Raw genomic sequence first — 26464 nt, forward strand, 5'->3', positions numbered from 1 at the left:
AAACGCTGTTTGACCAAATTATAGTGAAACTGTTTATTTCTATCATTGTAAATTATAAAAGTATCCAGGTTTCTGATCATCTGCTTGCAGGTGTGTCTCAACATCTCAGCGACTTATTTCTGTGTAGTTACCTCAAAGTTTCAGGATGAAAACGGTTTTGTTGACTGGTTGCTTCAACACTGCTGAATTAGATTGTATTGCCTTGCTTGTAAGTCACTTTGGATAAAAGTGGCATCTGCCAAATGACAAAATGTAAAATGACAAAATGATCACAAGTGAAAGAAAACAAGACTAACTGTTATGCTCCCCACTAAAGAAGTCATACTTTTCCTGTATCTTAGCGCATGGATCGTCACGTCATTACATTATTTACCATCATATTTTTGGTTTTACAAACTAACTATAAGGTAACTTGAGTTGATGACACACCTGCACAAAGGATCAGAGAATGATCAGAAACTTGGATAAAGTGTAGAGGCCTCAGTATCTTGGTTTCTATTGGAGTTATAAAGGTTTCTGGACCCAAGATATGATGCAACGCTGAAAATAGGCCAAACATTTTTGCAAAAGGTGCTACCAGTCGCCAAATAAACACCTAAAGTTAGAAACTTATTCAAAGCATCAGCTTGTTCATTCATAGCCGCAGCAAAGACTTCCATCTACAAATTTTAATACCAAAAGTTTGCCAAAGAAATAATAGCGTTTGGATTATTTCTCTCCTTCATGCACTGCTGATTTCCACCATCACAACCTGCAGTGGAGCTCCAGAAGGAGCTCTATAACAAGCCTCATTCTCCACTGGATCAGGCGAAAGGGGATACACCCCACAGAGATACAGACAGCACACACACATACACTGGCTAATCCTTTGAAGCCCACGCTAAACCTAAAAAATGCACATGCCCAAATATTAATCCATGAAGCACATATTTAGAAAAAAAGAATGGTTGTGGATAAAGGTAGTTACTACTACGCCCAACGCTCTCATCTTTCAGAAATGAGCCTACAAAAGATATGAAGAGGGCAGTACAACCGGGTACATTCAGCTGCAATCTCATCCTCAAATAAAGCAGCAGGAGCATGTTACCATATTTTCCTAAATCGCTAAGTCTTCCATCAATGGATGAGCTAAAAATATTCTTGAATTAGACAAGCAAGTGAAGTTTCAGGATGACACGAGGGAGCTGAGATCCTCTCTTCATGCAGAAGAAGCACACAGTGTTTGCCAAGGTCAGTCATGGATTTTTAGTATTTTGTCCCTTATTTTCCTCCTTTTTCCTGGTTTTAAATGCATTCTTCCTCTTTTCTTAGTGTTTTTTTTTTTTTGCACTTCTCACTTATTTCTCCTTTTTTGAGTGGGAGGCTTGGGTATAAAGTCACAGAGTGCGGGGGAGTCAGAAAATGAAAGAACCTCTGAATAACACATGAAAGAGAATGATGATACATATGGTGTATTGAGACAAAAATCCCCTGAGTTGACACAGTACAATCACTTCTATGTTTAGATATTGTGTTGCCAGAAAACATTGGAAAACTTTAGACCATCACCAATTGTTTCTCACTGATGAAAGTTGATTTATCTGCCCCCAAAATTCCTAGTAATTGGTGATTCAGCAGGCTAATATAAACTTTCTGAGATTTGAAATTCATGACACAGGCCATGTTTTTCTACTGTATTACTGCTGCAAATCTCCAGCAAGGTTTGTTAAAGAACGCTGGAGTGCAGAGGGCTGCTACAAGACTTCAGAGATGAAAACATTTTTTGATTTTAAAAAAAAGTAAACTTGATGGTATCACTGGAATTCAGAATCTCTTCCTAGAAAGGAAACATTTACAGTTTTATGGTTGGCAGGGTTTAAAATGGGTTGGGAAAAAGATACTGGTCAGGGAATCCCAGATGACTCTTGGAAGAACCTTGTAGCTTCTTGGCATACTTATTCACATGAGGCGCAATCTCAGTTAATACTTTATAAAATAACCAGTAGAAGTTACTGGCCTCCATGTAAATTGGTTAAACTTTAACTAAAGGACAATGACTCATACTGAATCGGGTAAGGAGGCAGAGACTCTTGTGCACCTGTTATATTTTTGTGAGAAGCAGAAAATATGTGGAAAGAGGTTTTATTTTTCTTGACTAAGATGTTAGGAACGCACTGGGAGGTTGTGGTTTCATTTAGTCATGGTTACATCATAGTCATTTTACACCACTGGAAATCTTCTGCTATGTCCACTTTTAAAGAGTGGATTGAATGAATGTGTAAATGGCTTCATACGAGCAGGTGACAAATAGACTGCGTGGGAGAGAATATATCTTTAACAGACTATGGGGTTTGTTTCTGTCCCAGTTAGAGAAACATTGACTGTGGAGCAGACTGACCGTCTATCTAAGGCCTCTGAACCACCCGTGTTTGAATACTATATCTGACTGATCCCTGTATCTTGGAGGACAATATGGATTATCCATTACACAGTGTGGGTTATCTTGTATTATAGCTTGTCATTATGTCTTAGGAACTTACAGTCTTACTGTTGGCTGTACAGGGTTTATCCCCCCTTCACTGAGTCACTGTCGTTCTTGATGTTGGTTATATTACTTGATTTATATTTATCAAGGATATAAATGATGGTCATGTGAGGTTGTATGATGTATGATGGTTGTGTCTGTCAAAAATATAAATTTTGTGTGTAATGTCCCTGCTAATTCTTAGCAATTAGCTAGGTTTCAAACTAGTGATTTACTGAATCAGGTTGCTATTCTGTAGTGTCATCCAAAAGCAAACAATGTATGTAGCTAACACAAAGTTGCTAGTAGCATCAAAAGCTAGTTTTGTCAGTAACCTGGAAGTTAGGCTACTCGGTGGATATATTTAGTAGTAAGTAAGAAAATTCGAGCTGCAAAAGAACTATTTTAATTTACTGATGCATAAATCTCCTCTTTGTAAACTCTTGTTAAAACTTGGCTAAAGTTGAACTTATGAATAGCTGGTGAAGGGGCCGTTGGCACTAGCAAAAAGGCTGTTGCAAGACTAAGTTGAGAAAACAGCTTGTTTTAAAAAAAAAAATAAAAATCATGCCACAACTTTCTGGAGAACTCTGGAGGGAAAGTGAAATAAGACCCATGGGAGATGATGCCATTTATAATGAAATATGGCATGAAAACCTTTACACTCCCTAAAAGCCATCAATGGACTAAAAGCACAACACAAAGAGGGGGACGACCACGGCTTCTTTTAGCCATTTAGATTTCAGAACTGCACAGAGGGTTTTCACCTGTTGGAGGACCTGCTCCTTTGCAGACAGGCAAATTACTGACCTCATGAACCTGAGTTTACTGAAACGAGAAACTGTCACATTTACTCACAGGCGGGACAAGAACCTCCAGGGAAATGTCAAAAGCTTTGCGTTCACTTCTTTTTCTGAGGAACACAGGCCAAGAGTTTGGACCAGGGTCATGTTTACAACTCTGTTACTGTGTGTGTTGTGTATTTTACCTTGGCACTGCTGTCAGAGTGACGTCTGGCACACGCTTGGAGCTGACTGATCCAAAACTGCTGCTCCTTCGCATCTGAGGCTGCAAAGAAACACAGAACAAAAAAAACTTGTTAAGTTATGAGCCTTATTTCCCGTACACACAAGACTTTGAGAATTACCAATAAATCCTTATACAAGTTCACAGTCAGGTCAATATGCAGTTATAAGAATCTGCTATAAAGTGTCATCCACAAATGGCTACCATTCAATTTTTATTATCATACAATGACTTCCATTTCCACAGATGAACTTTTAAATTATTGCCTAGGGTTTGTTCAAAGAAATCAACACCAGCTGGAGGAACAAGATGCCCGTGATCACAAATTATTTAAAAATTTTACTCTATTAGCAGATGATTTGCCATTTTAGTGTCAAATTATTGTCTAAATTGCATTTTCAATGGTGTTTTCCACCATACAAGTAATACAGTTAAAAGAGCAAATGCTAAATTACTGTCATTTTTGGCAAAACAATGTTTTATAGTATATGGACCAGGGCTGTAGCTACGATTGAGGACACTGCAGTCATGTCCTCTGCATCTTCTTCAAGGAGTTTTGGCAATGTGGGGGCGGGGGTTTACATTTCTCAAGTAATGTAGGTATTAAATAATTTGGTTATTCAAATGTTTTCATACTTAATACATTTAAAATTTGACTAATTCTAAGCTAACAAAATAAAGAATTCACTATATTTTCTTCCAAGAACTCTACTCTTGGCAATGTTGGAAAAGCTAATTTACAGAAATTTCCATTGAACAATTGAATAAACAAAATGTGAAAAATCCAAATAATTAAAAACTAATTTACCAAATAACAAGGTCAAATCCACAGCAAGAGCCTCTGTGGTACAACAAGAGGCTGTTAATAGATGGGAAATCTCTCTTTGTGAAAGATGGGACAGTGTTTCCCATTAATTACCTAGACAGCGTTTCTCATTAATTATCTATCCATTTGGTGTTTGGTCCTAATTATATGTGGATAAGGGGGGGGGGGGGGGGGGGGGGCAGGTGCAGCCCTGGTATAGACAAAATATCAGGTATTGGAAGCTGTAAATATAAAATTCAAATGTGCTGAACCGTCCTGTAAATATTTTTAGTTGCAACAGGTTTTACTGGTCTGAACTGACACAGTGAAAAAAAGTGTTTTGACTTTTTTGTGTGCTGAGAGGAAAAGTGGCACGACTAGATGCAGAGACACAAACTCATACATACATATACAGCATTTATGGCAGGAGGTGGATGTATGAGGTTTCAAGTGTGTTTTCTTGGGCAGCCTCTCTAGTCAATAGCTGTTGTAAAGTAGCTTTTCGTAACCACTCCAGTTGTCCCAAATTGCAAATGGTTCAAAAGGTACAAAAAGAAGCTCATAAACTTGCAGAAAGCAACTGAGAACAATACATGGATCCACATATTCAACAACATTAAAGGAATAATTCAACATTTTCAGAAATACTCTTGAGAATTTCTATATCACACTCATATCTGTCTGCTTAATATGAAGCCAGCAGCTGGCTAGGTTAGCTTAGCTTGGCACAAAGACTGGAAACAGGGGGAACAGCTAGCCTGGATCTGTCCACATGTAACAAAATGTGCCCACTGGTGCCTCAAAAGCTCACTAATTAACACATATCTCCCTCATTTAAGCTATATAAAAACTTAAGTATGAAAACAACACGTATTTAGAGCTGAAACAACTAACAATTTTTTTTTGATTAATTGTTTGGTCTATAAAACATAACAGTGAAAAATGGCCATAAAAATATCCTAGAGACAGGGTGGCTTCATCAAATGTGTTGTATTGCCCAATAAAACAGCCCCAAACCCAAAAATATTCCATTTACTGACCAAGAAAGGCAGCAAATTCTCACATTAAAAACCTTCAAATGCAAACCCCTGCGTAAAATGAGCAGAGAAGTGACCTACTCACTACAAAGAAGGTTTTCGGGTGGAATAAAAGTCTACATCAGTGGATGGATGGGCGGGTGGACGGACAGATAGATAGATACTTCATTATTCCCAAAGGGTGATCAGGGCTGCATATGAGTGAAGCATCAGTGAAGGCGACCTGCTGGATGACAGTGACCTTATTCGCTGCCAAATGATTACTCAACATGCCGACTGTCTGTCAGGACATTTGATCCTATTAGTTCCTGAATGATGTCCTGAAGGCTGGTACCTGAACCTCTTTATTTCACCTTCTACACTAAATTCAGCATTCAGTATTCAAGAAAGGGAACAATTCATTTGTACAATTTTCTAGCAGCACAGGAAGCAGCTTGATACTTGTGGTTTTCCCCTTGGCACAAAGACAATCCACCCTGCTATCTAAACACAGATACAGTAGCCAACTGAAGCCCGGATTTGCTGACGAACACAACAAGCCCTCCAACTGAAAGACGCTGACTGTCTGCTTGTACTGACCCGTTCCAGGTCAGACTGGAAAATAATATCCTTCTGATCCCATTTCACTGACTAATTAGTAGAGAACAATGTCTTTCATGGGTCTGATAACATTGAATTTAGGCTGTAGGTCAATCCCAGCTGGAACACCAACAGCATAAAAGATAACAAAAGTTAAAAGATTACAAACTCACCTAAAATACACCAGAACAAAGCTGCATCTCAGTCAATAACAAAGGAGAAAGTGTGTAGCAGGTAATCAGTACACCTGAGCAGGGCTTGATTTGAGGGTGCGCTTGATTTTCTCACACTGTGTGATCAGTGGTACGATGATTACAGTCCCGAATGACGCCCCAAATTCTGTGTCTTTCTGTTTACTCCATATTGAATTCCTATTTTTATTTTGAACCAACAGATTGGAAACATTGTCTATCTGCATACATATATAGCTCATTAACCATGGTCTATATATTATACGTTTTAAATTTTGTCAGTCCCTTTCAGTGTTGCATACAGCTCAATAAAACCTGTAAAACCCAATAACTGCTGAATGATGTGTTTGAAACCATACAGATTTCAGTCATTTACTCAGTTACAATTACTAGTAATTTCAATTGCAAATGCAAAAAGAAATTTTCTTTTTCATGCATGAGTAACTGAATTCTTAGTTCTAGTTTCACCCTTTTTATGCTTTTATTAAAAAGGATTTTCCCTGTATTCTGGTTGGACCCATTTAATATGGTCATTAATTGAAACAGTTTTGGGTAACAGACCATTATGAAGTCTGTGCAGGCTATAGCAACACTTCAAAGCTCTCTAGCAGAACACAGAAATAGGAATGGGACACTCTAAGCTTTTATAGACCCTCACATTAATGAGCACATTAGTCCCATGAGACTGCAAGGCTGAAAATTAGGAAAACAACTTAACATTTATTTACAGATCATCACTTAAATGGTACCTCGGGTTTCATAAAGATCCAAATTACTGCATTTGACTCCTGTGATGTTTTCTGCTAAGTTTGAGGAAGTCTCATACATTTCCTTTAAGAAACTAAATCTTTTCACTCTCGGGAGAGAGCGAAACCAACATAAAACACACAAACACTATGCACATGAGAATAAAGAGGCATAACTCAACTAAAAGTTCAATTTTATGTATTCACAAACTGCTAACATCTACATCTTGTAACTTTGGCCACATTGACATATTAACACAATTTTAAGTAAATATGGAGAACTTGTGAGCTAGTTGAAACATTAGCATAAAATTGGAGTCATATTTGTGTCCACCTGACGACAGTACCTCATTATGATAAACCCCTTTCACATGAAAATGGTTGTTTGTTGCACTGCTATTATGAAAAAAAATGATCATAGCAGTTTTATTTATAGGATGAAACTATATCAAAACTGAAAATGGCAAAATGACTCGTGTCATACAGTTTATACCGGACAATGACAGTGCTTGTCAGATCATCTAACAGCATCGGGAATCTCCGGAGTTCTCTTCTAAGCAGTTTTTGTGACTTTCCGAAACACACAATCCAAGAATTTGATATCCTCACATGTCATACAAACTGGTTCATTTGAAGCATACTGAACCCTTTAATCCTCTCTTGTCAGACATTTTTCATTTAGTTAGATTCAGTATTTTTTTTTTCTGATTTTCATCCACAGAAAAGCTTTAAATGAGGAAATGAATGCAGCACTGTCCCCATTAGTGACTGTATAATGAGGATGGATGACTTCATCAGATTAATCAGGAATTGCATCACCACCTAAATGAAAGCAGTATTTTGAAATCTTCTGATGATTTCTCTTTTCTTTAAGTGTTGTTTGACATGCTGATAGAAGTTTTTATAGAGTATAGAGAATTCAATTTGCACCTGCCAATCATTTGCACTGTCGACATCTGCCTCAGTCACGAGCACACCTACAAAGGGCGCTTTTAAGTGAAGAGGTAACTCTGAGAAAATGAGACATTCACAGAAAATTTTTGACAAGTGCAGCATTCGAGACATGCTCTCCTACTGGGAGTGGCTGCTCGCCTCTCCAGGGAGAACATAATATTCATAAAGAAACACCTGCGCCAATCTGTCTTTCTGCAAAAATACCTCTTCCCACTTGTTTCTTGTTGTCATCAGCCACTGAAATCACTCACTCATTAAGGGCCACTTACCCAGAGAGCGAGAGAGTGTCTAAATCATCTATTTTTCTCTCTGATGTGCACAAGCCTATCTGTGATTAAAGATAATTAGTTGTCTGTAGTGAGAAGAGCAGCCTCCATGTGCAGCTATGCTAATATGCACCTGTTCATATGGTGACGCAAGTAGTATACACACTACTTAGCTAAGACCAGGACGTGCTGTTCTCATTTCTGGAGAATATTATGAAACTGATGAAAAATTCAAAAGCTGGTTTTGTGTCACAAGAGCTGCAGACTTGGAAGTGACATGCTGACAGTTCTAATCATTTGATGAATGCACTAGGTTTGCGTCAGAAACTGAGGAGACTAATAATCAAATGGGAGCAACAAACTGGTCCGTCTGCCTGTTTAAAATGAGCAACAATAGACAGTCGTCCAGGTCTGTGTGTCCTATTTAAATGTCAATATCCATCCCATAGAGACGGCTGAATGGTATCCAAATACCGCTGAATGAGAGAAAGCAAGAGGGAGAGAGTCTCTTTCCGAGTCATTCATAGCACCACCATCATCAGCTAATTACACCCATTTTAATTACAGCACTGTGAGAGATGTTATTGGTTATGATAATGGTGAGTCTCAGGATTAATGCTTGGACCAGCAGTTAGATTTGATTAAAATGCTGGGAGATATTATGAGCAGGGCATTTTAACCGTATATTTCAAGAAAATGGACAGGCCGACAAGGACCAGAAAGGGTGGAAGAGTGGCCTTGCAATTACAGCAACCTGCGTTTTCTAATCAAAACGACATAATGAAGTTTGATCCCTGTGATTGTTCTTAATAAAGCAGTAGCACTCATGCTAAGAGAAAATTTGTTGTAATTCTAGGTTGAACTTTAATTGCTTTTTAGTAGCTTCTATTCACTCATGACTACTGAATCTCACATTTGCAGTAGTGCAACAGGACTTAAATGTCATGCAGTGTTCAAGGAGGCCGTCCACATCTGACAGCAAAGAATCAAGACAGGTTTATAATCTTATAGACAGTTGAAGTGAAACCAGAAATTCAAAACTACGAAAATCTCACTGAATCAAAAAAAATCACATTGACATTTGCAATAATACAAATAACTAGTAATCCAGCCTTGAAACATGACTTAACTCAACAGTACTCTAGTCATGTGGCTCTCTCTGTATGTTTAGATAAGAACAGTAATATATTTAAAATTTGTCATTTTTTAATTAATATTTCTGTGGTCTTAAACAAACATCCTTTCCTGTAAGTCCGTCGTAGTAGTGCTGGCAAAAATGAACGATCGATTCTTAAGTGCTGATTCTTTTCCGGGTTCGATACGTACAGGGTCTGTTACAGCTAGTTAAGACATGTCTGTAATAACAACTGGACAGAGAGGACCGAACACTGTAGATGCTTTAAACAACAGCGATTACAAGTAAAGAGCTGGAAAAACGACTATAAGCGTTGGGGGATGTTATGTTAATGGCCAACGATGACCTGACCATAAGTACCTGTGCTGCAGTGCTGGTAAATTTTCATGGAAGCTGTAGTTTTTTTGTACGCTCACCAAGTAAGAAATACAGAAAGTAAACCCCAAGAACATTATTTTTTTCAGAAAGACAGATGAAAGAAATCCTGAATGAGAAATTGCATTGAATTACAGAAGCTAGTGGAACAGAGGCCAACTTTCTACACAACAACTTGTTATCACATAACTTGAGGTTGCACACTCATGTAACAGCTCTATTCGCTGAATGAAGACTGTGAGATGCAAGTTCAAGGTTTGAAATCTGTCTACCGGCGCCTTTAAATTTTACTAACCAACACATTACATCTTGTTTGTTACAGAGATAAACAAGACTAGCTCTCTGCTTCTGATCTTTACGCCAAGCTAAGATAACCATCTCTTGCTCCGTATTTAGCATACAAACCTGAAAGACATGTTATTCTTCTCTTCTGACATTTGTCAAGAAACTTTTCCCAAAATGTCAAACTACTCTTTTATTTACAGTAGCTTTCTGAGACAAACATTGTCGACTTCTGGGATCAAGTTAAACTCTAAACCATAGAAAATGAATGTGTATCTGCACAGAAACAGGCAAGACAATAAACCCCCAGTTGCTCACTCGGTGAAAAGTCTCTCTGGATAATCACATGAGCTGAAAATGTCAAGTCCGCAGCTGAAAGAGGTCATTTCAGGAAACCATACAAATAGTTTGCTGTTGCAAAAACTAGACATATTTTTAACATATTGTTATGTTTTGGCAGGTTTATAATAATCAATCGTGAGAACAGATTTCTGCATCACAACACCTCAAATATGCCTTAAATATTGTGATTTAATTATTCAGATGCATATTGTGTCAGGCATCCTAATCAGCCAGTTTGAAAGCCCTGCTAGAAACAACTTGACCTCTTCATTGGCTGACTGTCACATAGACACATCGTATGATAAATAGTTTAATTTGCCATCTGAGCATTCACACATGATTAAATTCCTGCGGCTCTTCACCTTTGCTCAGCAGCAAAACACAAGACCCTGCAGACTCAACATCCAATAATGAAATACTCACTTTATATTCCTCTACTTTAGCTAATTTCCCTGTGCTTCTTCGGTTCAGAGAGCCAGACAAACCCTCAGGCTGTTAGATGTCACATGTGAATCCCTTCACGGATGAAAGTACACATTCTTGCATTCATAGAGAGATGTTGAGTTGTGATCAATTGTTGCGCAGAAAACACCTCGAGGGTGCCTCTGCATACAGAATCTGTGTATTCAGTGTCTTCTTACAACAGCGAGCGATAAGGAAACCTTCTCAAAATCCTCTTGTGAAAAGGTATCAACCTGAGAATAAAGGTGGCATTTAAAGCTTTGGACACAGGGACGGCTTATACCTTATAAGCTAAGCCTGGAAAACTGGAAAATGACTCCTGATTAAACCTTGAAGTTACTCTTTTTTTCCCCCCCACCCCAAGGTAGACTTTCAGGGGTTCCCATGGCAACCAATACCAGATCTGAGCATACCGGCTAATCACTAAATGTCGAGGACGCCCATGTGAGCTACTTTGTTCCCTGCTGGTTGAGCAAATTGAAGTTTTTGAGGACAAAAGTTTCTATTTCACTGCATTTTCACAGTAATATAGTAATACTTAAGAGCCTTTTTGTTGTTGGTGGCTGGTTTTTAGAGGTTAAAAGGGGGTTTTGGCACTCGTCAAATCTCAAAACAGGCCTTGGGTTTGTTTGGCTGAGCTGCATCTAAAGATGGCTTTTCTCTCTCAATGACTTTCTTGATCATGCTCAAATCTCAGTGAAGCGTTGGAAAAGGAAATACCTCTGCCTGTGAGCTATACTACCCAACTTTTTTCTCAGTGGGATCATTGTTTCCTCTTAGCTCAATACACACGGATCACCGAGTTATTCAGGGAATATAGGCCAAGTTATGCTGATATCCTCCCCCTTGAGAGTGTAAGGGGGCATTCCAGAGGCACAAGTGGAGCAGCAGTAAGAAAGAGTCTGTCTTGCCTCAGTGGATACAGGTCACTGAAAGCTGAGGCCTTCAGCACGGTGACCAGCGACAGGCTCTTTGTCTGGTACTGGGTCTTAAAGAGATATTTCACTTTGATGTAGATTTGCTCACATAGTCCTCTGAGAAGAGGAACACAAGGTGTACATTGGTTTTACCAAACTGTGCATGTGTGTGGGAGGTTTTTCAAATCCCTTGGTCAATAAAGATACAGGATAGTAAAGCATGACCACAATTAATAAACACTTCTACGTTAGAAAGTAACAAAGACAAGTTAAAGTAAAGCTAAAGTTGCTAAAGATGTGATTATTTTCATTATCGATTACTGGTAATCTTGATTATTTTTCAAATTAATCAGCAAATCATTTGGGCTATAAATGGCAAACAAATGTAAAACATGGGCATTAAAGTTTCCCATAGTCCAAGGTGACGTCTTCAAATAACTTATTTTGTCCGACTAGCAGCCTAAGACCCAAAGATGTTAAATTTACAGTGATATGAAATAGTTAAAAGGCACTAAATCCTCACTATTGAGAAGCTGGAACTAGTGTTTGTTTTGCATTTTGGTTGATAAATTACTTTCAAAATTCTTTATCTTTAAGCACAAATTAATGTGAAAGAAATCACATTTGCGAGTTAGGTTTTAGGTTGTTTTTTTCCACCAATGTGAATATTCAATATCAAACTGTGAAAAGAGGAAAAGTTCAATTTTGAAGGCAGCAATCTGGTCAATGCCAGAATAGAAAAGTAATTACATCTAATGCAATGAAAAATGAAATTCAGTGCAACTTGTAAAACTGTCGCACCCTCATTAATTGTTTTTGGCCACTAAGGTGCAGTGTAATGAGCAGTAAACACTAAACTGACATATCACCTTATAAAGTTGATATTGCATTAGCAAAATTGTACACACCAAGGAGACATGGACAACATCAGCATCGATTCGGAGTCACGTTTCAGTCCACCTGACTTATGTAAGTTCATTATTAACTCTCCTTTTACCTTAGGGTTTGGTCTCCACTAACCCATTGGGGAAATATCTGGCTCTTTAGCTGCTGATTGCTCCACCATGTTTTCCAGCTAGTCGCTAACTTTGTCTGTCAGATGATTGGTGCTGGTTAGGTAGCATACAGTAGGTTTGTCAGAGGTAAAACCAAGACAATGAGCTTTTTTGTGGGTTTGTCACTATGATCGACTCGTTTCACATTACACATACTGTAGTTTTTAGGTTCATTCAATATTGATTTGAGCATGTGAGGGCAGTTATTGAATGAATATGTATAAATGCTTGTGTGAACTTCTGAAAGGTTAAAAATGCTTAGTGACGGTCATAGAAACTATGTTTATCACTAAACATTATGTTTGTGCATCTGAGCAGTGTGTTCCTGTGTGAAACAGAAAGAAAGAACATCTATCTATGGTGAAGCATATCCTGCCATGTTTGTAGGGGTATAACCATGCATAGAGTAGTCACAATAACTCCTAGAGGTAAAGAGATAAAGGAGTATTCACAAGAGGTGAATTGCTTCGACAAGCAGCTTTAGGAGTAAGACGGTAAGAGTAAGTGCCTTCAATAACAAGCTGTCCATTGCATTCACAAAAACTGGGCAAAAAAAGTCATTCATAACACCCCAGCAACAAATGACTCCAACATAAAACACACACACTCCACTGAGTGTTTGCAGTTTGCCATATACGGGCAGCTGGGGCCAGTGTGAAGTCATACCTCTAAGTTTGTACAGCTCTCCATTGACAGAGTTTACAATGAACATGTGCGGAGCCTCTTCGCTCGGTGTTACTGAGGCACCGATCAAGGGAAGGGACCCACGGGGCTTCTGGCTTTTTCCCTGCTCGTTGACGAAGTACTGCAGCTGTCCCAACTCTGGATCTAATACAAAGTACCTGCATGAGAGGGAGGAAAAAGCAGAGAAAGAGAGAGAGAAGTTAAGAAAGTAACGAGCCAGAGAGAAATAAGGGGGAAAGGGAAATAGCAGAACCACCGTTAATGTTATCATCATTTTGTTTTATGCTTTCATTATCGCAGCTTGTTTGCTGGTTAAAGTTTTTTTATATTCCTGTTGCACAAACTTTTCAGGATGTGGGAGAGATAAAGAGAGCGAGGAGGGGGCTATGAGATGAGGCAAAAGAGAGCTGCCTAAAAGACAAAACACCCTTAAATTTCTCACCCTTCATGCATCGAAGCCTGCAGGATATTGTTTACTACAGCTCTCCACGCAAGAATTGCTAAAATTACCCCTCCTTGCACATTAACGCCTGCTTTCACCAACATCAAGCCGGCAGCTCAATTCCAAATTACTCAAGGTAGCGATTAGTGCGGTCATCCTGCGCAGAGCCCACAGCCCGAGGCGTGAAAATTAAACCCCACGTTTTTCCCTTTAGGATTAATGAATCACATTCAATCACGGCAAAATTGAATCGCTGCCTCGCTCACCACTGGCTGGGAGATTCAAAGCCAGCTAGACACATACAGTATAACCTCAGGCACACAGGTGGTGGACATATTTCATTTCCTGTGGGCAGAGAGGATTCTGTATGACATTCAAAAAACTGGCCTGTCTGCTCCATTTAACACTTTGTTCTGGTTCTTGCAGTTCAACACAGGCCAGAGTGGCACTGGGTGGCTTTGGCTGACCTTTCTATGTTTGTGTACAGTGGCCTGAGGTAACAGCGGTTGTCTTTGTCCTGTCTTCTGGCCCTGAATCGACCTCTTTTCCCTGAGATTCCCCTTGTTAACAATAAACGTTCTCGTTCCATGCAGGATTACAGAAGCTGCAGTACTGATCAGGCCTTTGGAAAAATCCTCGCAATCCACCGAGCAGCATCGCTCTTAGCACATATCCCGCTAATGCTCTTTCCTAGTGCCACATCATGGTTGTATGTGATGATTGAAGACATCACAAGGCGTCAGCTGTCTACTCCAGTATCTCACAGGTCTGTAATGTCTGTAGGAACATGTCTCATGTTATAGGTCCAATGAATTCATGACTAAACATATCTAGGACTACAAGTAATGATTATTATTATTATTATCACAGATTTTCAGAGCCTAAGGTGACATCTTTAAAAGGGGACATATTGTGCTTTCTGTTATTTTACGTAATTTATATTTAGATATAATGTCAAATATCAATATTAAACATAGTCAAAGTTCCAAAACTTGAGATGAACGTATGTCAAAATGTTGCCAAGTCAAAAGCCCCGGCTTCAGCCTGTTCTGAATACTCCGTTTGCAAAGTTACCTCTACTTCCCCATCAAACTGATGTCAGATCATTTGCAAAAACATCTGTCCATCCTATAGCCTCCGTTGCTAAGGTTGTTCACGTTGTCCACGCGCAAATTTCAGATTACGTTCGGGTTCTGTATATAATAAATAAGACGTTTTTGTAACTGTTAACCATGCAAAAATATTCCAGTACAGCCCCAGATTAAAAATATATACCTGGAAATGTGCATGTCCCTTTAAATTTTGTCCAACCAGCACTGCAAAATCCAAATGTATTTCCTTTCTAATGATATAAAACAGAGAAAAGAGTTTGAGAATCTGCATTTTGCTTGATAAATGACCAGATTATTGGATTATCAAAATGGTTATATGTTGATAGCAAAAAACTAATACCGTGATCAACTTATTGCTTTAGCACTGGACATATCGTTCAAATCATGACCGACTTCATTTTTCAAGAGACAAACAACTCTATTACTGCATCCTTCACATAAAGCATTTTTTCATGAACCCTCAAGAGTTCCCCATGAGGATGAAGTGAATACTGCTGTCTGAAAATTGATCCCCACTCACGGTCTTGCCCCCTTCCATAAGGACAGCTGGTGATTTATGTCGACCGCAGCCAACCAGGGAGCAATCTGCTTGCGTTAGTTTTTATCCAGCCCTCTCTTTATCTCTCTCACACACATACTGTCCTGTACATAAAGTCTCAGCCTCTGTTCAGTTAGCAGAGTGGAGACTTTTACCGTTGACCCCTCCAGGCAGTTTTGCCTTTGCAGCTAAACTACAATGCAGGCCTTTAACATGATGGATGGTGCTGGATAATAAACCGAGGGCCTCTCATGCAGCCTCTCGTGTCATAACAGTGCTGCTAATACCCGACCTGTAAGACCACAGACTCTGGGCTCGCAGTGAACTTTTTACCTTTGGAAGCATGAGGCTAAATCAAACTGGGCCAATGGAAAGATAATGATAGAACAACAAAGTTTGGCAGCAGTGTTACCACACTTGTTTCAATGAATCAAAACAATCCCTCTATTACAGAACAAGTTGCTCCCCTGGTGACTAAATTTAATATCATTTCCAGTAAAACTGTTTCCAAGATATTTCTCCCTATTAAAATGCTAAATAGCATAGCAGGCTGTAGGTATCAATGAGAACTTGTTGTCTGGGCATTACAATGTTAAAGTTTCATTTGGTGGACGCTTTTAATCCAAGTAATGTACACAAGAGTTAATACAACACAAGCAAGGACCTAGTTAGGAGAGAACATGAGTAAGTGCCATGAAGTTAAGTTCAGGTGTGATAGGACGTAGGTGCAGGCAATGCATAGAGTCTTAGAAGTGGATAATATATATATATAATTTTTGTACTTTAATTTTGTAAGTCCATCAGGTGCGTAGGTGTATGCGAAAGAGTTGGGTCTTTCTCTTTTTCTTAAAAATCGAGAGGGACTCTATGGATCAAATGGAGTTTGGTAACTCTTTCCACCACGACTCAGGGCCCTGTTGTGGTGGTGGTACCCGACGCCTTTCATTGGCAGACCATAGTGAACGGGAGGGAGCGTAGACCTGAATGAGGGAGTTCAGGTAGGCGGGTGCTGTTTTGTGAGCAAACGGCAGGGTTTTGAATTTGATACAGGCAGCAACTGGGAGCCAGTGGAGGGATATGAACAACAGAGTGACATGTGCTATTTTGTGCTGGTTGAAGACTTGATGCCCCGGCGCGTTCTGGATCATCTGCAGAGGTTTGAATGTGCATGCAGGGAGACCTGACATTAAGGAGTTGCAGTGGTCAATGCGTGATATTACGAGAGCCTGTACCAGGAGTTGTGCTGCATGCTCAGACAGGTAGGGTCTGATCTTCCTGATGTTGTACAGGGCAAACTGACACAACTGAGCAATTGAGGCCTTGTGGACCTTAAAGGTTAGCTGGTCATCGATCATGACACCCAAGTATCGGGCAGGCTTTGTGGGCATGAGTTGGGTTGATTCGAGCTGGATGCTGATGTTTTGTTGTATATGGGGACTGGCTGGGATGACAAGGAGCATGGTCTTAGAGACACATTGGTGAGTCACACTGTTGTGCTGGCTGACATACTCCTTCATTATGATGAACACACACACTATAGTTTATTTTGAGTTGGTCCCAAATACACTGTCCTGCTGATAACATCTCCTAGAAACGATAGTGCACAGCTGTCTTAGGATATTACTGAGCCTTTTAAGGAATGAAATTATATGTTTGTGATTCATTTTTAGAGATTTACTTGGACAGTCGGACGTAATGGTTTTGGGGGGTGAGTGCCTCGTGGGTAGGGAAGTCAGGAAGAAGTATTGAAAGATGGACCAACACACACAGAAATTTGCCAGCCATATCCTTGTCTTGGAGTGTATTGTGATTTTAAACCCTTGACTAGTTAAATAATTCTAACAAATTCATAACTATCTGTATAGACATGAACTTTATAACTTGTTGAGTAATGGAAAACACAAAATTTAAATATAAATTCAGTGGCTTTTTTGGCTTATCCCTGCCTTACAGCTCTGAAATGTAATCACTCATTGACTCAAGAGTGGATATCTGTAATAACAAAGAGCTCTCTTAATACTCTTAATACTGATACATTTTTTTTTGCTGATACAATTCAAATAACACAACCATAACAATAATAACACTGTAAAAAGAGCTTAGTCAAGCACATCTATCCACATCAACAAAAACACTGTCATTTCCTAAAGGCATTAATATTGATATTGCAGGAAATATAGCTTGTCAGCAGAGTTTGCATCCCCCCCATCTGCTCTTTTGGCAGTTATTTCTCAAAAAAATGTTCAGAAGAATGTCAGAACAGGAGGAGAGTAGTAAATCACACTAGTTATTGGCAGGGAGTGTGGGTGATGTTTTTCCAATAATAAAATGGGTAGCATTGTAGTGTCAAAGGACTCATGTAAAGCCAACATTTTATTGTTCCATACTATCATGTAAGTATTTTAAAGCTGCATTATGTTATTTTTAACCACTAGGGGGCAGGAAAACTCCAAACCAAAACATATCTAGCGGACACAGAGCAACATGAGCGTCCCATTGGGGCATGTTTCTGGTCAAGTCAAGTCAATTTATTTATGGAGTACATTTAAAAACAACAGACGCTGACCAAAGTGCTTTACAGAGAGATTACAATTATGGAGTAATTTGATTGATGGTTACACCACAAACACAAATAAGACAGAGAATCAGATAAAATTACAACACAAACAGCAAATAAATACAAACCAATAAAAGCCAGAGAGTGGTCAGGCATGACTTCATGAAGATAATTAAGAGGCTAAATAGAAGAGATGGGTCTTTAGATGGTTTTTAAAGATATCAATGGTGGGGATGATTTCAGTGGCAAATTGTTCCACAATTTAGAGCCAACAACTGAGTGACCATTTCAGTCCAATACTTCACTGGCTTTTAACAAAAATAATCTTTAGTTTGCTAGATACTTGATACTTTCTTTACTGACCACTCATTAACTTGGGCCCATTTCACAATGGGCAAGTAGCGTCCAACTCAGCTTGTCTTGAGCTTGTTTACTGGAAACAGCTGCAAGTACTTATACAGGGTGGCTTACCGTAACCGGAGAACAAAAACATCAAACTAAAAGCTGCTAAAGGCTGAATGTTAAATGGTGGCTCTCAGTTGGTTTGGCATTGCAAGCAATCCTCCTGAAGTTTTTGATTAAATTTCAACATTTAAAAAAAATCAATAATACAGGTTCAAGTCTGAGCTTTGATTACAAAAATCTTTGAATCTTTTATGTTTTTTGTGGTTTTCTGTTATTCATATACTTTTATGATGTTGGATATCTGTGCTACATATCAAGTTCCAAAACTTGACATTAACATATGTAGAAATGCTCCCTGCAAGTCAAAAGCCCAGGCTTCAAGCTGCTCTGAACATTTAATTTTCACCAGTTCCATGTGTTGTTTACACTGTCCAATCTCATATTTCGGATCAGATCTCAGCTCGAATATGTATGGATGTATTTGAAAAGTTGACATTTCGAGTAAAGAACGAGAAAAAGTAGTGAAATCCTACTACAATAGTTTGTTGGATGGTTTGTTGACCTCCGGAGCTGGTGGAAGTCTGTCGAGGGGCAGCTTCCAAGAGCTGGCCAATCAGTGGAGCCCAAGATTAAAATATAGACCTGCAAATGTGCAGAATATGTCCCCTTTAATTTCCAGCTACATTTGCAAATACAAACTGAAGACACCTCAAACAAAAAATGAAATTCCTAAAACAAATGGCAAAAAATATCTAACTGGCCATTAACTTTGTTCACATCAATGAGAAGCCAAGCTAACACCCTAAGTTTTCCTCCCCTTCTCTGCCACAGAGACACCCACAAGAGCTGCATTACCAAGACTCACAGCTTTGATCAAAGCAGTACAGCAGTGCTCCTTTCCTCTGGGCACATCTGCAAAGAAATGATTCATCCCTCACAATGTACTCCCCACCCAGCTGACGGCATAGGAGGACATAAATTTAGAATCTACACACTGAAGCAATCCTTTCAGAAACAGCGTCATATTGTACAACAAGATCTCTGAAAAGGAGAAAGAGAGATCATTCTGAATGTTTAGTATGCTGTGAGCTGCATGCTAATGTTGAAAATATCTTCATATGATGTATAAACACTTATCGAGCTATGTAGCTGAAAAAACTAGATTATAAACGAACAATAGAGTGAGTTGGAATTCAAATAGCAAGAATATCTCCTGCATGAAAACGCTGGACCTCATTTGCCACTGCGGTTTAAAAATAAATCTGAATCTGAGGTTGTTCTTCCCTTTGACACAAAGTCTCCAATGTTATCACCCTGGAAACCAGCTTTGAGTCGCCATCAAAAAACTCTGCTCTGCTTCATTAACAAAAATACAAGCTGAGTTCGACCTAAATGATCTCACACTAAGCAAGGCCAGCTAATGGCATGCATACACACACACACACACACACACACGTGAAGGTGCTGTACTGTAAACTGTAATACATTACGGTCAACAGCTCAATCAGGTGACTCTAACATGAATCTTGTCTGACAAAGAACCATCTGTGTATCTGTAATAAAAGGCCTGAAGCTTGGCTGGGATATTTTCATATCACTGCAGACACGTTAAACATGTTTTTAGTGTGTGTGTGTGTGTGTGTGAGAGAGAGAGAGAGAGAGAGAGAGAGAGAGAGTGAATGTGTGTGTAAAATAGACTACAGCATCATGATTATTTGGCCTGGGAACCTTGAGGCTGTAGAGACAACACATCAATCTTGAAATAGCATCTCAAGTCTTCTAGTGCAGCACTTTGCAGATGAGTACTCATACATGACAATGTGAGTGTGTGTATGTATGTATGTTCATGTGCTGTATTTCTGTTGTTGTGGGGACGAATTGGAGTTTTAGACTTTGAGTGCGAGGACATTTTAGCTGGTACTTCTTCAAAGGACTATTTGACAGTTAAAACCTGGTTTGAGGGTAACATTTATAATTAAATTCAGAGTAAGGTTGGGGTTAGAATTTGGGTCTTATTTTGTAGCTGAGCCTAATTGTTTTTAGAGGTTATGATAACAATCTACTCACCAAATTGCTAAGATCTGGCAACACAGCTCCGTTGCTACAACATTTTTTAACAAAGTAATTAGTGGTCAGACACTCATGCAGGTTGTAAACAAGCCAACAGTTTAGCCAGAATATCTAAAACACTTTATTTGGAGTTGAAACTGAAAGTGAGCGTGCCTGAAAAGCCCCTAAAAATCCTGTATTATACAAGAGACGTGCGTATGCACACAACTAGGGAATGCACAGTAGATCACAGTCTTTTGGATGTGAACAATGGATAGTTCGAGTAACCATTATACTGTTTGCCCTCATTTTGTTTTCAAACTAATTTAGGCTAACACCATGATTTGTTTATAACCTGTCTGATTGTGTTCCTGAGTCCAACTTGTTATAGTCAACACCCACTCGAAGCAAACAACTCATGCAATATCGCCTTCACCACCTCTCACTCATCACTGTGTGCATGTTTACGCTCGTGAGCAAGCAAGTAGTTAGCTCATAAGCAAACACTGTGTAACAAAGCAACTTACGACTTTGTGCCAAGCAGCACTTGGGCTTTAATTATATTCATAATCTTAAAAGGGACATATCATGCTTTTTGTGATTTTCTGTTATTTTTATACGGTTATGATGTCGGATGTCTATATTAGAAACATTCAAAGGTCCAAAACTTGAGGTGAGCGTATATGAAAAAATGCTCCCTGACAGTCAAAAGCCCAGGCTTCAGACTGCCCTGAACATTTTGTTTGCAGTGTTACCTCTACTTCCTCCTCATGATGGTATCAGATTGTTTGTGCATGCCCACAAATTATTATTTACATATTACTTACATTACATATTTCAGATTGGACATGTACGTATGTATTTAAGAAGTTTCCATTTCAAGTAAAGAATGAGAAAAAGAGGTGAAATCCTAATTCTACTGTTTGTTTACGGAGCCTACAGAACCGGCAAAAGCCTGCAGGCAGCTGGCTAATCAGAGCGGGGTGGGTTCATCGGGAGGGGGACCATAAAGAGACAGGAAATAAAATGGCCTGTTTCAGACAGAGGCTGAACTAAGGAGCTGGATAAAGAGCCAGTAGAAGATAAATAAGGAGTTTATTTGAACTTTAAATCATGTAAAGATACTAGAGCCCCAGAATAAAAATACAGACCTGGATATGTGCATGACACGTCCCCTTTAAGGTTAGGTTTAGGACCTTGGGAATGCATTATGGCAATGAGGGTCTTCACAAGTATAGTATGTGGATATGTGTTTCGAACAAAAGACAGAAACCTGTCACATTTGCTCCAACACAAACACACATAGCACCTACACAACAGTAGCAGCACTTCACACTAACACATGGCCACCCACATAGTGGCAGAATTAGCTCCACTCGGGTCTGCTACTCACCACGACACAGCCTGCCAAACACACACAATGTGTTCTTCCACGTGATAAATATTGGCATGTGACTGATGATTGTAATTACTCCAACACTATCTTCCACCGGTGCACAGCATCTCCTCCTTCAGCTGTTTCTATATTTAAATCCTGTGGGCACTTAAGATATTAACTGTTTGTAAATGTTGTACACAACCTGGGAAAGAATGGACTTTTCAGATTTCTTCTTCCCCTAATGGGTTTAGAGAAAGCTTGATATTACCGGTCATGTTGAACTCAAACCTGGCTGCAATAAACGGTATAAAGTTGTAATCCTTTTATCCAACACTTCTCTCAATTCCAGCTCAAGTTTTTTTGCATTTCTGTTTTCTTAACCTCTAAGATATATTCATTAAAAATCCTTTGTGAAAAAGCTCCAGGACTGATGGAAAAATGAATCCACAGAAATTGGTTGAAGAGGAGAATAACTAGTTTATTTATAAGTTTATTATTAATAATGTTTTGTGATGTTTTTATGCCTTGGCGCCGGCGACAGTCGTGACTGGATGCATTATGTTTTCAGGTTGTCCGTCTGTCTCATTCTCGTGAACCCAATATCTCAGAAAAGCCTTGAGGGAATTTCTTCAAATTTGGCACAAATGTCCACTTGGATTCAGGGAAGAACTGATTAGATTTTGGTGGTCAAAGGTCAAAGGTCAAGGTCCCTGTAACCTCACAGATGTCCTATTCTCTCATGAGCGCAATATCTCAGGAACGCCTTGAGGGAATTTCTTCAAATTTGACACAAACGTCCACTTGGATTCAAGGATGAACTGATTGGATTTTGGTGGTCAAAGATCAAGGTCACTGTGACCTCACAAAGCACATTTTTGGCCATAACTCAGGAATTCATACACTAATAATGACAAAGATTCACACAAATGTCTAATAGGATGCCGGGTTGAAAATGTGTGTGAAGCATTGTCTACTGTCATGGCTACAACATTGTGTTGTATCAGAATCAGCTTTATTGGTCAAGTATGTGAACACATACAAGGAAAATATACTTAATACCTTTTATTAAATTCCTTCAAAGTCTTCTCTACATATATATTATATGAGTCTGGACAGACATGGATGTAAACTGTAACTTGACTGGTTGGTGGAGGTATACAACTGGGAGGCGGCATTTCTAGTTTTGCACTTATATTGTTTGTATATCAATAAAAAAGGATTTTATTTTCAATATCAATAAGTTAAGAAGCAAAAAAAACAACTTATTTTTCATCCAGAGGTCAAACTCTTCAATAATATACAGTGTGTAAGGATTTGGCTCTATATTAATAAAATTGAATTGAATTGAATTGAATTATGTGAAAATGTCTGAAATTTATGTTAAAAAGAAACTGATTAAGCTCCTCACACAGATTGCTGTAAGACAAAAAAAATCTAAACTGAGTGAAGTTGTGATTATCAATTTGGGTTAAAACTCTGCTTTACTTTGCAAATTTCAGTATGTTAAATAGTCAAAAAGGCAGTGGAGAATATAGTGTGGTTGCAAAATGTAATGGGTCTATTTTCTATCAAAACCTAAAACCTGCTCTAATGATTTCTCATCTCAAAGTAAAGCTTAACATTCAGTCCCATTTATATGCAATATAAAATTTTAGAAACAACATTGCTGACAACAAAACCCAGTGGCTCGTATTTTAGGAGCATTCACTCATGACCCTCATGCAACACTTGCTTCCAAATGGACAAATGAATATAACTGTTTTTGATTGTTTTTTTCTGATTTCTGGATGTGCAAGTGGCATAATGGCATTGTACCACATACATCAATCTGGCCCTGCAGAAAAAAACATTTTGGCCACCGAAGAAAGTTGTGACTTTCATAGTATAGATCAAAACTTTTACATAATTTTTCACAAATCTACTGTAGATAGAATCTTGTTTCTCATCTTAATTTCTTCACTGCAGTAACAGATAAACATCACTGCTCTCATAAGTCACTTCCTATCCGTATGCATGCAGCAAAATATGATAAATTAACTCTTTCTCTTCCTATAATTGAATTTTATAAATTTGCATTCAACTGACACCAGGATTATAGTGTCATTATTAGGGCTACAGCTCATGATTATTTTCCTTATTGATTAATCTGCCAATTGTCTTCTCCATTAATCGCTTAATTGCTTTGTCTATAAAATGTCAGAAAATAGTGAAAGAGTCCCAGAGTCAATGGTGGTTACATCTTTAAATGTCTTATTTTGTCCGGACAACAGTCCAAAACCAAAAGATATTCAGTTTACTATCATGTATGACAAAGAAAACCACCAGATCTTCACATTTGAGATATTTTGGCATATTTGCTTAAAAAATTATTAAAACGATTATCTGTTTATCAAAATAGTTGCCGATTAAGTTTCTCTCAATCGACTAATCGATTACTTGACTAATTGTAATAATATACAGCACAAAATGATCTCCTAGTGAGTTATGAATTCCAGTTACTACTATCATCAGCTGTAATAGCTGTACTACTAATACTATTATTAGTACTAACTAGCAGTAGTAGTAGAAGTAGGTTAATAGAACAAATGAGGGTTTGTGTGCTCACGAGGAACATTTAATCTGATCTGATTCAGGCAACATTTTTAGCATGTTTTAGTCCTTGCTCATAATCTACTCATTTACTCGGCTCGAGGCCATGGCACCAGCTTGGGTCAATGGACCAAAAGGAATTTCCTCTTGAAAGTTAGACCTTTGCCTTTAGGCGCTCTAAAATTGAGACAAGACATGTACCATAACCTCAAAGTACAAACCGGTCTTTAGATACCTTTCCTGATAAAATCTCATCTTACAAATCAGTATAATCCTGCTCACGCTGTTACATCCTGCACAGTTTTGTTTGCATACACGTGTGTGTTCAAGTGTTTCTTTTAGCAGAGTTGACAGACGACAAATCCCACAGGAACATCACATGTAATTTAGAACCCTTTCAAACAATAACGCCTCACTTTCACCTCTTTGAAATGAACATGTGTGCCTTTTTTTCCCCCCCAGGATGAATCGTACACCCAAGTATTCCTGTCGGTGCATATCAAGACGCAGTACAGTGCATCATCTTTCTGTCAGTTCAATGGGAGAGCAGAGAGAGCAGCCCTTCTTTCTCTCCATCTCCGCCTCCCTACCCCACCCCTCTCTCACATACACTGGCCTCCAGCCCAGATCATACACACTACAGTCTGAGGCTCCTTCTTCTCTGCAGCACTGCTACAGAAACAATGGGACACTATACGTTTTTGTATTTTTCACAATTCAAACTCATTTGCACATGAGGGTAAAAAAAAAAAAAGACTAAACCTGCAGAAAAGGGTGGCTGCATAATTCATGATAACTCTACAGCAGTTTGGCAGCATACAGGAAATTAACAAGAAAAGGTGTTCTATTCCTCCAAAAAAGATGTTGGAAACCACCCAAACCACAACCAGATGTTTCATACATGGCCCACAACAGCAAGAACCAGTGTAAGATGGAGTAATATTTTCTAAATTAAACTCTCAGTTGAATATATCCGAGGGAGTGAACCCATAAATGCTGCATGAAGTACAGTCGCAAAATAATGCACTGCTGTGATCTGCACAGTTGTTGCAGTGCTGCTCTGTACTTCATTACCAGAGCGGCTGCAGTGCTCCAGGAGAAGCAGGACACCAGAGAAACACAGGATATGGGCATCAGATCAGTTTAAGGCAATAAACTGAGATAACATCTGTGACAACAACAACCTGTAACTGGCGAGCATGGTAAATGGTAGTAAATACATAAGCTGAGTCAACCCAGAATTACCCACTGTTTGGGGATAAATGTCCTATACACTGAGCTGGATTATTTTAAATACACCTGTATAATCCAACACAACAGCCCTGCAATAAATCCCCATCACTTTTTGTTGACATTGTGACAGACAGCTGTTGACTGAGCTTCTGTGGCAGTTTTTGTTGCTGTTGTTGCAACTCATTTTCATTATCGATTTATCTGCAGACTATTGTCTCAGTTAATCGATTAATTGTTCGGCCAAGAAAATGCCAGAAAGTAGTGAAAAATACCTGTTATAATTTCTTGGAGCCCATGGTGACGTCCTTAAATATCTTTGAAGAAGTCCAAAATCCAACGATATTGAGTTCACTACCATATATGACACAGAAAAGCTTCAAATCCTCACATTTGAGAAGCAGCAATCAGCAAATGCTTGGCATTTTTGCCTAAAAAGTGCTTAAAAACAATTATTTGATTATCAAAATAGTTACAGATCAATTTTCTAACTAATCAATGGATCGACTAGTTGTTATTCTTGGAGTCACACTGATACTGGATTTTTGTGGCTGATGCCGATGCTGAGATTTGAGAGTTTTTAAAATATCAAATAACAATTTATCAACCAGTGTTTATTTTTTAACAACAAACATTTTATGAGTTTCCCATATTTTGAATATTAAATAATTATTAATATAATATAATATAATATAATATAATATAATATAATATAATATAATATAATATAATATAATATAATATAATATAATATTTGTACTGAATGGAATATTTTACAGTTTAAAATAAACTGCTTTCTGATCAA

At 38.6% G+C, this 26464-nt stretch overlaps 1 protein-coding gene across 1 annotated transcript in view; it reads right to left on the reverse strand.

The window, feature by feature from the left end:
* LOC122969702 (oxysterol-binding protein-related protein 10) overlaps window positions 1-26464 on the reverse strand; it is a 79992-nt gene that overhangs the window by 51884 nt on the left and 1644 nt on the right. The window contains exons 2-3 of the mRNA XM_044335625.1: window positions 13342-13517; window positions 3492-3571 (exon numbers count right to left, since the gene is read on the reverse strand). Coding sequence (XP_044191560.1) covers window positions 3492-3571; window positions 13342-13517 — 256 coding nt within the window. The remainder of the gene's footprint in view (window positions 1-3491; window positions 3572-13341; window positions 13518-26464) is intronic.

This window comes from Thunnus albacares, chromosome 19, assembly GCF_914725855.1.
Source record: "Thunnus albacares chromosome 19, fThuAlb1.1, whole genome shotgun sequence".
Lineage (NCBI taxonomy): Eukaryota > Metazoa > Chordata > Actinopteri > Scombriformes > Scombridae > Thunnus > Thunnus albacares.